The 14044-nt window shown below is 35.1% G+C and overlaps 1 protein-coding gene across 14 annotated transcripts in view; it reads right to left on the bottom strand.

Annotated features, from left to right (window-relative positions):
• PPFIA2 (PTPRF interacting protein alpha 2) overlaps nucleotides 1–14044 on the bottom strand; it is a 516618-nt gene that overhangs the window by 139433 nt on the left and 363141 nt on the right. For all 14 annotated transcript variants that reach the window (XM_066257567.1, XM_066257574.1, XM_066257566.1 and 11 more), the window contains one exon: nucleotides 5242–5352. In XM_066257567.1, the coding sequence (XP_066113664.1) occupies nucleotides 5242–5352 (111 nt within the window). The remainder of the gene's footprint in view (nucleotides 1–5241; nucleotides 5353–14044) is intronic.

Below are 14044 nucleotides of genomic sequence, written 5' to 3'. Positions count from 1 at the left end.
TTTCTTTTGCTTCAGAAACTCTAAGCTTTTCCATATGGTTGACTCCTTACAGTCTTTCAGATCCCAGGTCAAACCCCACCTCCTAAAGAAAGCCCTTCCTTGCCATGACTAACATCCTCCCCAACCCTCTTGCACCTACCTCTTGATCACATCACTCTTTTTCAAACAAGATTTTTTTTACCTTTTTTTTTTTTGACAGAGACAGAGAGAAAGAGAGAGAGAGTCAGAGAGAGGGATAGATAGGGACAGACAGACAGGAAGGGAGAAAGATGAGAAGCATCAATTTTTCCTTGTGGCATCTTAGTTGTTCGTTGATTGCTTTCTCCTATGTGTCTTGACTGAGGGGCTACAGCAGACCGAGTGACCCCTTGCTCGAGCCAGCGACCTTGGGCTCAAACTGGTGAGCTTTGCTCAAACCAGATGAGCCCACGCTCAAACTGGCAACCTCGGGGTCTCGAACCTGGGTCCTCCACATCCCAGTCTGACGCTCTATCCACTGCGCCACCGCCTGGGCAGGCTTTTTTTTTTTTTTACCTTTGGCCCTCTTTACCTATTTATATGTTTTGGTTTATTGCCAGTGTCTTCATTTTATTCATTATTCTGATTTAACCTGGAACAGGACCTATTTTCTAGCACTTTTAATAATGTTATCACTAAATATTTACTAAAAAAATTAATGAAGATGATGGCTCATATTAAATATTCTAACCACCCTCTTTAATGCTTGTAGTCAATGTGCCAAAATCTTTGTCATTCATAGTCAGCATTTCTTCTTGTTGCAACAAAGCTGTAAGTTAGGCAAGTGTACTAACGCTCAGGGAGCTTGAAGCCTAAGGTCACGCACTCAGAGAAATTAGCAGAAATAGGTCCACTGACTTCAAACAAATCACCTTTCCACACTGTCTCTCCCATACCCCCCACTCAGAAGTAATTATCTCTTCTTTAAATTCTTGCATCATCTTGACTCCACTTTATCATTTTTTTGCAGTATTAATATGGGCTTGTTTCCTAGAGAATCTATTTACAGGGACTGTGTCTTCTGTGGCTCTACCACTGAGTGATATTCTACTTATCCACATTGTATAGTCAACATTCACAGTGGGAAAAAATTGGAACTGCAGGATATATGAATCAGGAACCCTATTATCTCCCTTACAAGAGTAGCATGTTTATTGAAAAAAATAATTCACAAGTTAACTGTCTTGTAGAAAGCAACAGAAATAATCAAGCTCAGTTTTAAACTCTTAATGAGATAACATTCTGTGTTCTGAAAATTTTTATTATCCTAGGAATATTTATGCTTTACTAGAATACTCATTAAATTTGTGGCAAGCACAAATATTTAAACTTGTTTTAGTTCAGCTTCAATTTTTTTTCACTTTTTGTTTAGAAAATGCTAAAACTACACAACTTTTCTGTGAGTAAGAGGGCCTGCTTCAGAGTGAGCTTTTATGAGACTATTTTTATCAACTATTTTGTCAGTGAGTTCTCAAGCCACAGACATAAAATATCTCTTGTTGACTAATAACCCACCCAGACTATGTAATTTAAGTAACTTGACTGCCCTAAACAAGGGGTAATCCATGCAACTATGATTTATAGGTCACTTTCTGACAGTTCCATGTACCTAACTATAGTTTGGTGTTTATCCGCAACAACCACTTTGCAATTTACACACTATTATGACAGTCACCCTACACTGGTAACTTTCATTCCATACACACTTCCCCAAATATACTCTTTTTCTTTGTTTGAATATAACTTTTAAGCAGTTCTCAATAAAATTAAGTGTTAGTATCAAAATTGCAATTCTATGGTACCTGTTATTTAATGGTATTGGTATACTTTCTCATATTACAGGAGGTAATTTTGAAAACAAACTTTATAATTATATTGTATAATTGAGGAATATTTACATAGAGATGATAGAGTAATTATTAAGATGTTAGTTCATATTTTACCAAGAAATGTTAGCAGTTAGAAGATGAATTCAAGTTCTGGGGATTTAATGTACAGCATTGTGATTATAATTAACAATAATGTATTGTATACTTGAAAATTGTTAAGAGAGTAGATCTTAAATATCCTCATCCCTTCCAAACAAAAGATAGCTATGTGAAGTGGTGAAAGTATTAGCTGATCTTATTATAGTAATCATTTTATAATTTATCCATACACCAAATCACTACATTGTACATCTTAAATTTAGGCAATGTTGTACGTCAATTATATCATAATAAAGTTAGCAAAATGTCAGGCAGAGTATTGTGATATAAATAAATCTTGTGGAGTACTTCTATAAATCATCTCAGGGGTAATATGAGCTGAAGCACAGTTAACTTACTTTTAAATTTAAATATATATATATATATATATGACACATTTTGGTTCACTTGGAGAATAGGGATATAATATATTAAACAATATTAGTATATAGTTATTCCAAAGTATTTGGAAACCAGCCTTCTTATAATTCTGGAAATTTTTTAGAAAAGGAATATTAATAATAACACTGTTTAAAATCTTTAGCTACATCTCTAACAAAGAATGAATGAGATAGCAATGTCACAGAACTTTCCTTCTACACTTCCTGAAATACTTTCACCAAGAACTAGAAGACAAATATTAAGTTAAAAACAAGTACTCTAGGTCAGCAAATACTCAGACTATTCCATATGTACATCTCTATCTGTGGAATCCAAAAAACATGAATATCAATTATACATAAATCCTCATCCTAGTTCTGTAACCAGTTTCTGAAAATTAATCTGACATGAATTCTTATATTGTAGAATGCTTGGATATCTAAGATTTATATCTTAAAGAAACAATAGTTGCAAAAAGTAAAAATACTTGCATAAATACACCTCCTTCTCAAATACTAGAAGAATTCTTCAGCATTAAATAGTTTTTAGAGAATAGTTTTTCTATGCCTTTGAAAGGGGTATTTCTTCATTTCTAGTCTGGATGAGCATAAATACAGCACTGTTATAGAAACAATATTTTGTAGACTTCTAAGAAAAAAACTGTTGGGCAGATAAAATATATTATGCTCACTTTGTTAAAGATGGCACTGCCCACGTGAAAGCCATCGCCCAGGTGATATTAATGTGTGTTGGGGGTGGGCTGTGGGCAGGCAGGATCCTTGTAGCCTGGGGCTTAGTTTTAGGACTAAGCCTTTCCCACCCTTTTTGATGCGGGGTGGTACAATCCCATCATGACTCAGACAAGTGACTTTGTATTAGAGCCTTCCCTATTTTGTATATTGGATTAAAAGGTTTTGATTTCTACACTATAAAATGCGGGCAGAACGGGAGCTTGATCTCTTGGTTCTTGAGATTATCATTAGAGGAGAGAGCAGAGAGGAGAGCAGATAAAGGCCACGTGGAGAGGCCAGGAGAAGAAGCCAAGATGGCGGAGTGTTGAGTGAGAAGCCAGTTTGTGCAGAGAGAAGGAAGGAGATGGAGAACAGAGGTGAATAAGTCTGGTGAGCTAGAGACCTTTGATTCTAGGAAACTCAGATAAGTCAGTAGCTTTGTGAGCACTGAATGTGAGTGGGATTTGGAGCCCAGTGTGTGTTTTTACTTGCCCGCCGGGTGCAAGCTAGGATTAAAGATGATGGCCCACCAGTTTTTGGTTCCATTGTTTCCTTACCGACTGTCTGAATCCAATGCGACCTGCATAGGCCAGGCAGCTGTGATGATGGCCATGGCTACTGGCTTTACAAAAACCCAGATGACTATGAAGTCCATTTTCATACCCAAATGAGTGTGAGTCTACTATTCTCTGAGGAAAGGTATAGCAGTGTATTACTGATGACATACTTAAAATAGAGTAATAAAATGAAATGAAATGAAATAAAAATAATATGAAATAAAATAAATGTAAAAGAAATAAAGTAAATATAATATTCATAAAATAAAATAAAACAGTAAGAGAAAATTACATGTTATTTTCCTAAATTGAGTTTTAATGCAAATGCCTTACTATAAAGAGCTTGGTGGTTTATTTACTGAATTAATGTCAGTTTATTTATCTGAAGGAAAAAGAAATAATATTTACTCAGAATTGAAATATAGCTCATAAAATTTAGCTATCAGATTATAGTTTATTTTTAATATCATACTTAGTTTAAGATTTCTATAAAATACACAGATAAGGAATTATTTAAAATAATGAAATTATTTAAAATAATGAAATCTTAAATAAATAGCTATTTGCTCTCAACCACCAGAATTGATGGTGGTCTCAGACACTGGCCGGTTTCCTTTGGCTTCCTTTGCTTTTTAACCTGAATTTCGAAACATAAGAAGCCCCCTGCATTTGTTTTAACTCGGTAAATGAAGAAGTGCTCAATTTATTTTTCTAGTGAAAAGTCTAGTGCTATTTGTATTATGGCTTCTTAATCTCTTTGTTTTAAAACCTCTTTGCATTTATAATAGCACCAATTTATTTACCTGATTCATGCGATCTTGATGATTAAAGAGTTCAATCACCCAAAGATAAAACTGGTTAGAGGCAAATATCCTGGAGATTGTCTGAGCCTTGTGCACAAGACATGTGCATGACTATGTAATCTCTATCTGATTCCAGACCTACCAGAACTAACCTCCTTCCTCCTTGCTGGGAACAAAGGGTCAGCACAGACTGCTAGTTTCTTTGGCCGGGGTCTAAGCACCACCTGAAAGAATCACTCTCTTCCAAAAAAATAGTAAAAGTATCATGACTATAGATAGTCTTTTATGTAATTTATCATTAGTAGGAGTACTACCAAGACCTTCCCAAACAAACAGAATATATTAAATCAAACAAGAAATTATCAAAAGTTTTTGATGTGTTCAGTCACAGATTATTCAACAACTGTACATAATACCACTTATAAATAAAGAATATTGTTCTGATACTTTAAGAAGTCCTGGATTTATATTATTGATACATCTATAACTATACATATATATATTTATTCAATGATATATATGTTCAATTAGATATATAACTGAATTATGTTTAAGCAAATAAAGTTAACAGTAATGAGAAATGCAAATATATATGTGTATAAATGCACATATTTTTAAGAGAACAAAATTGAGAGCAATAAATGAAAAGGAATCATCATGAACTTTTGATAAGTCAAAATATCAATATAATAATTTTTATTATGTGGGTTTCATCTTTTACATTCCTATCCAGTGATATAGCAGGTAGACATTTCCAGGTCAGAGCATGTCGTGTGCTTCATACCTTCTCATGAACTTTCTGGCCAGGTTCCATCCCTTCAAGATGTTCTGACTCCGTGGATCCCTCACTTGATGCCATTTTTCTTTGTACATTTTGTTCACGCAAGGCAACAATCTGTAAAATAAAAGCATTATGTTTTTAAAATCTAAAGTAGAGCATAAAGTATAAAAAAGTTGAATTTACTTGAATGTGGTTAAGAGTTAATAACAGTCAGAAAATAAACATTAAATTTTAATCATTATTTCAAAAATATTTTAAAAATTAGGTTAGTGTTTAGAATAATATTTATAATATTTACAGAAATGTTAAATTTACTTTAAAATTTTCTAGTTGGATAATATATATATCAGGTTGGAAATGTATCTAAATCATAGCATGATCCATGTATTATTAAATCAGATATTATCTTCAAAATTAATTTATAAAATGTGACAAAGTTTGTTTAGTTTGTATTTTTAAAGTATAAAAGAAACATAAAGAAAAAAGATCCAAAGGCTGAAGGCTAATTATTAGTACATTTACCCTAAAAAATAGTGTATCTGCAATTTAAAATCTAGCAAACACATAAACTGGATTTAAATAATTGTAGCAGTATCATGAGTACTTAGAATTAAATTGGTCTCATTGTCATTATTTTAATGGCCATTGTCTTAGCATAGTTTGTCCAAATATAGTTGTTAATTTTAAAAAATTTCTCCAAACGCAATTATTTCCTGTAAATATTCAGCTCAATTTATAGATTTGATACTTTCAACTAGAAAGATTCTTAGATAGTTGTAGTTTAACTGATCTTGTAATATTCAAAGTGAAAAATAATATTAAAGCTTTTTTAATGGTGTTTTAAAATATATGGTTGAATCTGAACAAAACAAATTTGAACTATATAGGTCCATTTATATATAGATTTTTCAATAAATACTATAAATGTATTTTCTCTTTCTTATGATTTTCCTTCCTTCTTTCCTTCCTTCCTTCCTTCCTTCCTTCCTTCCTTCCTTCCTTCCTTCCTTCCTTCCTTCCTTCCTTCCTTATTTATTTTAGTAAAAATAAAGGAGGCCCAGACAGATTCCCACATGCGCCCCAACCAGGATCCACCTGGCAAGCCCACTTGGGAGCGATGCTCTTGTAGAGTCATTTTTTTAGTGCCTGAGGTGGAGGTCATGGAGCCATCCTCAGCGCCAGGTGCCAACTCGCTCCAATTGAGTCATGGCTGCAGGAGGGGAGGAGGAGAAAAAGGAGGAGGAGGAAGAGGAGGAGGAGGAGGAAGAGAAGGAGGAGGAGGAGGAGAAAGAGGAGGAGGAGGAGGAGGAGGAGGAGGAGGGGAGAGAGAGAGAGAGAGAGAGAGAGAGACGCATGAGGGAGAGGGGTGGAGAAGCAGATGGGTGCTTTTCTGTGTGCCCTGACCAGGAATCGAACCAAAGACACCACACACTGGGCTGATGCTCTACCACTGAGCAAACCAGCCAGGACATGATTTTCTTAACATTTTCTTTTCTCTATTTTATAGTAAGAATAGAATGTATTCTACATATAACATAAAAAAATATGTGTTTATCAACTGTGTATGTTATTAGTAAGGCTTCTGGTCAAGAGTAGGCTATTAGTAATTAAGTTTTGGGAGAGTCAAAAGTATGGGGAGGGAAGGAGGGAGAAGGAGAGGGGGAGGGGGAGGGGTACAAAGAAAACTGGATAGAGGGTGACGGAGGATGATCTCTCTTTGGGTGATGGGTATGCAACAGAACTAAATGACAAGATAACCTGGAAATGTTTTCTTTGAATATATGTATCCTGATTTATTGATGTCACCCCATTAAAATAAAAATTTATTTATTAAAAAAAAAAGTTATATGCTGATTTTTGACAGCGCAGGGGTTGACACCCCTATTCCCTGAGTTGTTCAAGGGTGAATTGTATTATCAACTAAGATACTGAGTCAGTATTAGTTCTAGGGAAAGTCAATATCCATAGTAGTATATTTAATACACAATAAGAAATAATCACATAAAACTTGTAATTTGAAATTATGAGACATGTCATACAACCAAAATCATCAAATTAAAAAAAAAAGACATCAATTAGTTGGGTGTTTGTCCCGCTGCCTGCCACTGCTTCCATGTCCAGATCAAGTGATCCTGCATATGAGCTCCAGCGTTTAAACATATGGCACGCTGTTTTGTAAGGGCAGGCACATCACTACATAATGAAGAACAATGATGTAAATGCTCTTTCTTACAGTACTGCAATCACCAAATAACTAGTTCCCATACTCCCATTCCCATTCTTGCCCATCTAAAATCTATTATCCACAAAGCAGCCAGTGTCCTCTTTCAAACTTCTATTGTGTCATTTCTTAGCTTTCTAAAGAACATCAGTGTCTTTCCAACTTATGTAGTATACCCTAAAACTTTGTAAGACTATAAAGTCCTACATAATCCCTTTGGCCACAATGATCTCCTTTCTGTTTTCTAAACATACCAGACTCTTTCTTACCCAGAACTGAGAAACTTGATCTTCCTGCCTAAAACATTCCAGCTCGGGCACAGAGGACATAATGCCAGCTTTCAAAACTCAGCTGAATTACCCACTCCTCAGAGAAAGCATGCTTTGCTATCAAACACATATTACAACATATCCTTTTTTTATTTTTGTGTGTTTCGCTCATGAAAATATAAAATTTTATTCCTTATGTACTTACTTTACTTGTTTATTTAGCTAGCAGAGATACTAATAATATCTCATGGGGAAAATAATTTTCAAAGAAATACCTTATTGAAAACATTTTTATATGAAGCAGCACATCTTATTATTATGTGCATGGTATTCAATAAAAATGTGTTAAATAAAATAACAAATAGATATGGAAACACAAAGAGTGTAAACCTAATTCATTCCTATATAACAAAAGATAAAGATTTGAAATGCTTGAGAACTCCTTCAGGGTTTCTTTCATATCAGTTTAGAAATGAATTAAACCAAAAGAAAAACAAAAATGAAATAGTTCCTGCAGCTACCATTTTTATATTACATTCTTAAAATTTGTCTTTGACCTAAAATAATATTATACAATCAATACATAACAAAATTTTATTATGAATTTATTATGAGTTTTTAAAGAGTTAAATTATCGGCTGGACTTCCACTAATATAACATTAATAATTTAACAGATATATTGAGACAAAGGAAACAATAAATTTTAAAATTCTGTTCATATTATTTCATTGTTCCATCTACTCAGAAGTAGAGACTTTTTAGAAAAAAAATAAAACATGAAATTTAACTCCAGGCTTAGAGATGAATTTCCAATTATTTAGTAAGCCATATAAATGTTAAATATGTATTATGCTTGAAATAAAGCAGGCCATGTATAAAGGTTTACTGAATGAATCAGTGAAAAGATGAATTAACAAATCAAAATATGAAAGTCATATGGAAAACATCATATGCAAAAATATATTAAAAATTATAAACATCAAGTTTTTATAAAGTAGATACATGAAAACAATGTTTATCCATTACATGCAAACTTTACTTTTTAACATATAAAGCCCACAAATTAGATTTTTAAAACAGGAGAATGGACATATGTACAACATTCTATATTCTGTCACTCTAATATTATTTTAATCTGTTCTACTTTAGCCCACTAACAAATTATCCTGAGTAGTTATGAAAGCCAAGCTTCAGCATATGATTTAATTGTAGGTGTTAATAAGTTTGATTCTTCCTTTCACACCAGGGAAAGTGAGAACTTCTCTCCCAGGAATGCACCTTTGGGGGTTGGGCCCTGTCTTCAGTGTGTTAAAGGGGTGGAGAAGGTCACGCAGCAATCCCTGGTGCTGAAGGAGGCACAGACCTGTGTAGCAAATTCTCCCAGATGGCTTGAGCAATAAACACAGATGATGGCTTGAGAACCAGCTTGTAAAAACAAGCAGAAGGAAAAGCAACTGATTCCCTGCAAACATTTCCTGAGCTTCCACTGGGAGAGGATACTGTCAAAGGAGGACCCTGTGACTTGCTCAGAATGCCGAGGTAAGACTGGATTCCTCACTGCTAAATACCATAAAGGACTACAAATAGGCTGGCATGGCAGATAGGAGGAATCACTTCTGGGCAGTGTCTGTTTGTTACATATTTTGTTACATACCTGCAGTGAAGTACTGGAAATTCTCCATGTGCCAAGCACTGTGCTAAACTATTTTACACTGAGAATTAGGTGTTCTGATCCACATTTTACAAGTGATTAAACAAGAAGAGAGTTGAATGAGAACTAAGTAGGAATCAAATAAAAATCAACTCCTTATCCTTACACTTTCTATTTTGTGACATTGTCTCACATGGCTTAGCATTTGGGCTCTCTGAAGTTAGAGGAAGTCAATGGCGGGTAAGGAAAGGGAGGAAGCATTCCCTTTCCTAGGACTGCTAACCTTCCAGCCTGGAATCCTCTTTGCTTCATTAAGGATAAACCCTTCCTTGGAAAGATTCATATCTAGGCAAGTTGTGCATACATTTTCAATCCACTAAAGGCCTATGAAACTAGCCAATAAAAAATTTGCACAATCATTTTAACTGATCAACTATGACTTGTCAAGTGCTTGTTGACATTTGGTTCTAAATGCCCACCATCCCTTCATATTCCTTTTGGTAACAACATCTTATATGTGCATTGGGAGTTTCTGAATTTCCTTTTCCTACTTTAATTTGAGAGGGACTATTCATCAAGGGGTCAAAGCTGAGGGAATAGCTGGACACATGATCCAAGCTAGGGCAATTAGCACATTCCTTGAGAGATTTCTGGGAGAGGTATAGGGGATGAACTACTATAAGATATGTTCAGGGTGCTTTCTTCCTTATGGAGAAAGCAGGGGGATGAGGTGAAGCCCTAAGGAATGCTTTTCTTGTTTCTAGTCATTTTTTAAAGTACAGTGGTACCTTGAAATACGAACAGACCAACATAAGAATTTTTAAGATACGAGCTGCAGCTCAGTCCGTATTTTTGTTTGAGATCCAAGTAAAATTCCGAGATATGAGTTGTGATTCGGGAAGCTGCCACTAGTTGGCGCATTGGTGCATGGGTCCAGTATTGGCAGTTTGATATATGAGTTGACTGACTTACAAGCTCGATTACAGAACTAATTAAATTTGTATCTCAAGGTACCACTCTACTTCTTTTGCCATTTCTTTATCATCCATGTTTTCTCCAAATTTTTAAAAACTTTATTTTTAAATTACAGTTTACATTCAATATACTTTTGTGTTAGATTCCGGCATACATAGAACATAGTCATTAGTCAATCTTATATTGTACAAAGTGTTTCCCCGATATTTCCAGTACCTAATTGGCACCAGCCATAGTTATTACAATAATATTGACTGTATTCATCTCTACCTTCGTCATTTCAGTAAGATAAGCCAAAAAATTCCCTTTTGTGCTCAGTTAGTTTGAATTAGTTTTCTGTCACTTGCAACTAAAAGTGTCTTTGCAAATATTGCAGGAAACGTGTAAGGAAGGCAACACAGCCCATGCAATCGCTAAGTGGAGATTTTGGAGAACGACTAAGAATTTACCAGAGATAAAATGGGAGAAAATTTTCAGGTAAATAGAAGAGCACAGCTCTTTGTGTCCATGGTACTGTTGGTTATTTATCATTTCTACACAAAAAAAGTGTCTGGAGGAAGATGGAAGAATGACAGGTAACTAAAATATCTAAAGTAGTTCAAGTAAAGCTCTGAGCTCTGCATACTCCTATCTTTTTGGTGTTTTCCTTGACAAACTCTGACCCCATACAATGGACTTCTGGTGGTCTTTCAGTCTGGAAAATTCCCCAGCTCTTAATCCTTTTTTCTATCAAACTCCTTCTGGGATCCTACCATCCATCTCTCTCTCTCTCTCTCTCTCTCTCTCTCTCTCTCTCTCTCAGAGACAGAGAGTCAGAGAAAGGGACAGATAGGAAGGGAGAGAGATGAGAAGCATCAATTCTTCATTGATGGTGTTCTCACATGTGCCCTGACTGGGGCTTACAGTGGAGCAAGTGACCCCTTGCTCAAGCCAGTGACATTGGGCTCAAGCCAGTGACCATGTCTATGATCCCACGCTCAAGCAGCAACCCCGGGCTTAAACTAATGAGCCTCCGCTCAAGCTGGATGAGCCCGTGCTCAAGCCGGTGACCTCAGGGTTTCAAACCTAGGTCCTCCTTGTCCCAGTCCCACACTTTATCCACTGCACCACTGCCTGGTCAGTCCTACCATTTCTTTCAACAGACCCTCTTCTATCTCATGTCATTGAACAGCTATTCTCCCTGCCAACCTGGAGTTATCTATTCATTCTACAAGTATTCATTGAGCCTAGGCATTAGGGAAATACAAATTGAGGGGAAAAAAGAAATTCTTTCCATAATAAAACTTTAGTACTATTGGGGGAAAGAAACTATAAATATACAATAATAAGTAGCATGCATATGTAAATGGTGATATTGTAAAATGTAAGTGAATGCAGGGGAGAGGTGCCATGAGGTGCAGTTTAATTAGTAATTGGTGCTTTCTGAGTATAGACCTGAACATGGGCCGAAGAAAGCAATGTGGTATCTAAGAGAAGAACTTTCCAGGCAGAGGGTCAAAGATTTAAATATTTACTGAAAGTGGAACTTGAGATTCATGAAAATGTTTCACTGAGTTCTTCAAATGATGTAAAATGTCCTCTTCAAAAGAAAAATAAAATGTCAGTGAAAATTGGTGCCTTAGATGTCAGGAAATATACAGAAACTTTAGATTCTTAAGAGAAATATGATTTTGGAGAAAAATAAGAGATTATTCAATATTTTTATGTCCCCAAACTTAGGGAGTTTTCAAGAGTTTAAAATGTATTGATCCATTACATTTAATATCATTAATCACTGTTCTAAGTATTAGACACTACTGGGAAAAATGCAGATAAAGAAACAAAATTTAGGCCTTTGCTGGTGGTCTCAGTGATAGAGTGTAGTCCTGGTGTGTAGAAGTCCTGGGTTTGATTCCCTGTCAGGACTCACAGGAGAAGCGACCATCTGCTTCTCCACCCTCCTCTTCTCCCTTCTTTCTCTCTCTCTCTGTCTCTCTATTCCCCTACTGCAACCATGGCTCGAATGATCAAGTTGGTCCTGGGCGCTGAGGATGGCTCCATGGCCTCCCCTCAGGTGCTAGAATACCTTGGTTGCTGAGCAATGGAGCAGCAGCCCCAGACATGGTTGCCAGGTGGATCCCAGCTGGGGCGCATGTGGGAGTCTGTCTCTCCACCTCCCCTGTCTCCCTTGATTAAAAAAAAAGAATAAAGAAACAAGATTTATTCCCAATTCTTAAGATACTGTCTGACAAATAGGAGGCACTATAGAAATTTTATAAAGTTGTTGAATGACAGCAGACTATCTGAATGAAAAAGACCTGTACAGAGTTAAAGAAATTGGATGAAAAAGTGCTCAAAAATTTATACACGGGGAAGAAAGTTAGCCATCCACAAAGAAGTCTATATAAACTTGAAGTATTTCTCAGAATTCATATTACAGGATTCAAGGTTAAAAAGGAGCCCTGAACATGGAAGAGTTCACCGGGGAAATAAAGAAAAAAAGAACATAGCCTTGTAGGATCATGGAGGAGCAGCTTAGTGAAGGTCAGCAAGAAATATAATGTAAACAAAAAAGTAGTAGGCAATTTCATTGTGCCGTAAAAATTCTACAAAATATTTACTAATATATTGCACCCTAGATAATGTAATTCAGGTGCAATGAACTATATGCCAAGCTTATTCGCTTTAGATTTAGAGTACATTAACAATAGAGGGGAAAATGGAATTCTAAGGGCATCTAAGAATTAATTTCTGCTAACATGATTCTTAAAATAGGAAAAGAAAAGCAATATAAATTAATTTACTTTTTACTTGTGTTTTTTTCCTCTTCTTCTAATTTTTGAAAATATTAATGTATGGGACATTGAATGAAGTTAAGAAAAAAAGACAAATAAGAGACAAGAGTTTAGAAAATAGATTTATAATTAATACCTATTAATAATAATAGCTGCCATATGTTGAACATCTGTGGTATGCCACACATGTGCTAAGTGGTGTATACACATTATCTCCTTTAGTCCTCCCATTAACCTTGTAAGTTGGGTACTGTTATTTTTATTTTACAAATGAGGAAACTAGCATAGAGAAAATAACTAATATCTTTGAAGTCATAAGAAAAAGTAACTACTGAGACCGATTTCCAAACCAGCTCTAATACTTTCAAAACTGATGTTTTTAAGCATTTTACTACAACGTAATTTTAAAAATTAATAAAGTAATTCAAGGGTACGTATTCCAAATATTTATCTAGGTCAGGACTACAGTTCTGTGATCTGATAATAGGGAATTTACTAGCCCTGTTTTGGCAAAACAATTTAAACAAAGAAGATGTCTTCAATTATTCCTAGGAATAAAATCATGCTATTTATTTACATTATTTACCATTTTTATTTATAACTCTTATGTAGTACAGGCGTTGCAATGTACCTTGACAATTTTGCAACTATTGTTTAAAATAAATCATGTCTATCCCTCTTGTTAATTCTCCAAAGATATTCATTTTGAGGTCTTCATATTCATATTTGCCTTTACCTACACAACTTCCAGACATTGCTCCATCTAATTAACAAAGATTTTTTTTTCATCTCTTTTTACCCCAAGCTCAATTTACAATTTCAAGAGTGAGACTGATAGGGTCTCATTACACCAATACATAATTTGTTTCTACACACGTATTTATTTTAATTCAGCTGAATTCTCTGCTTAGATTA

The sequence above is a fragment of the Saccopteryx bilineata genome, chromosome 2 (genome assembly GCF_036850765.1).
Source record: "Saccopteryx bilineata isolate mSacBil1 chromosome 2, mSacBil1_pri_phased_curated, whole genome shotgun sequence".
Lineage (NCBI taxonomy): Eukaryota > Metazoa > Chordata > Mammalia > Chiroptera > Emballonuridae > Saccopteryx > Saccopteryx bilineata.
This window is presented reverse-complemented; position numbering and strand designations above follow the sequence as displayed.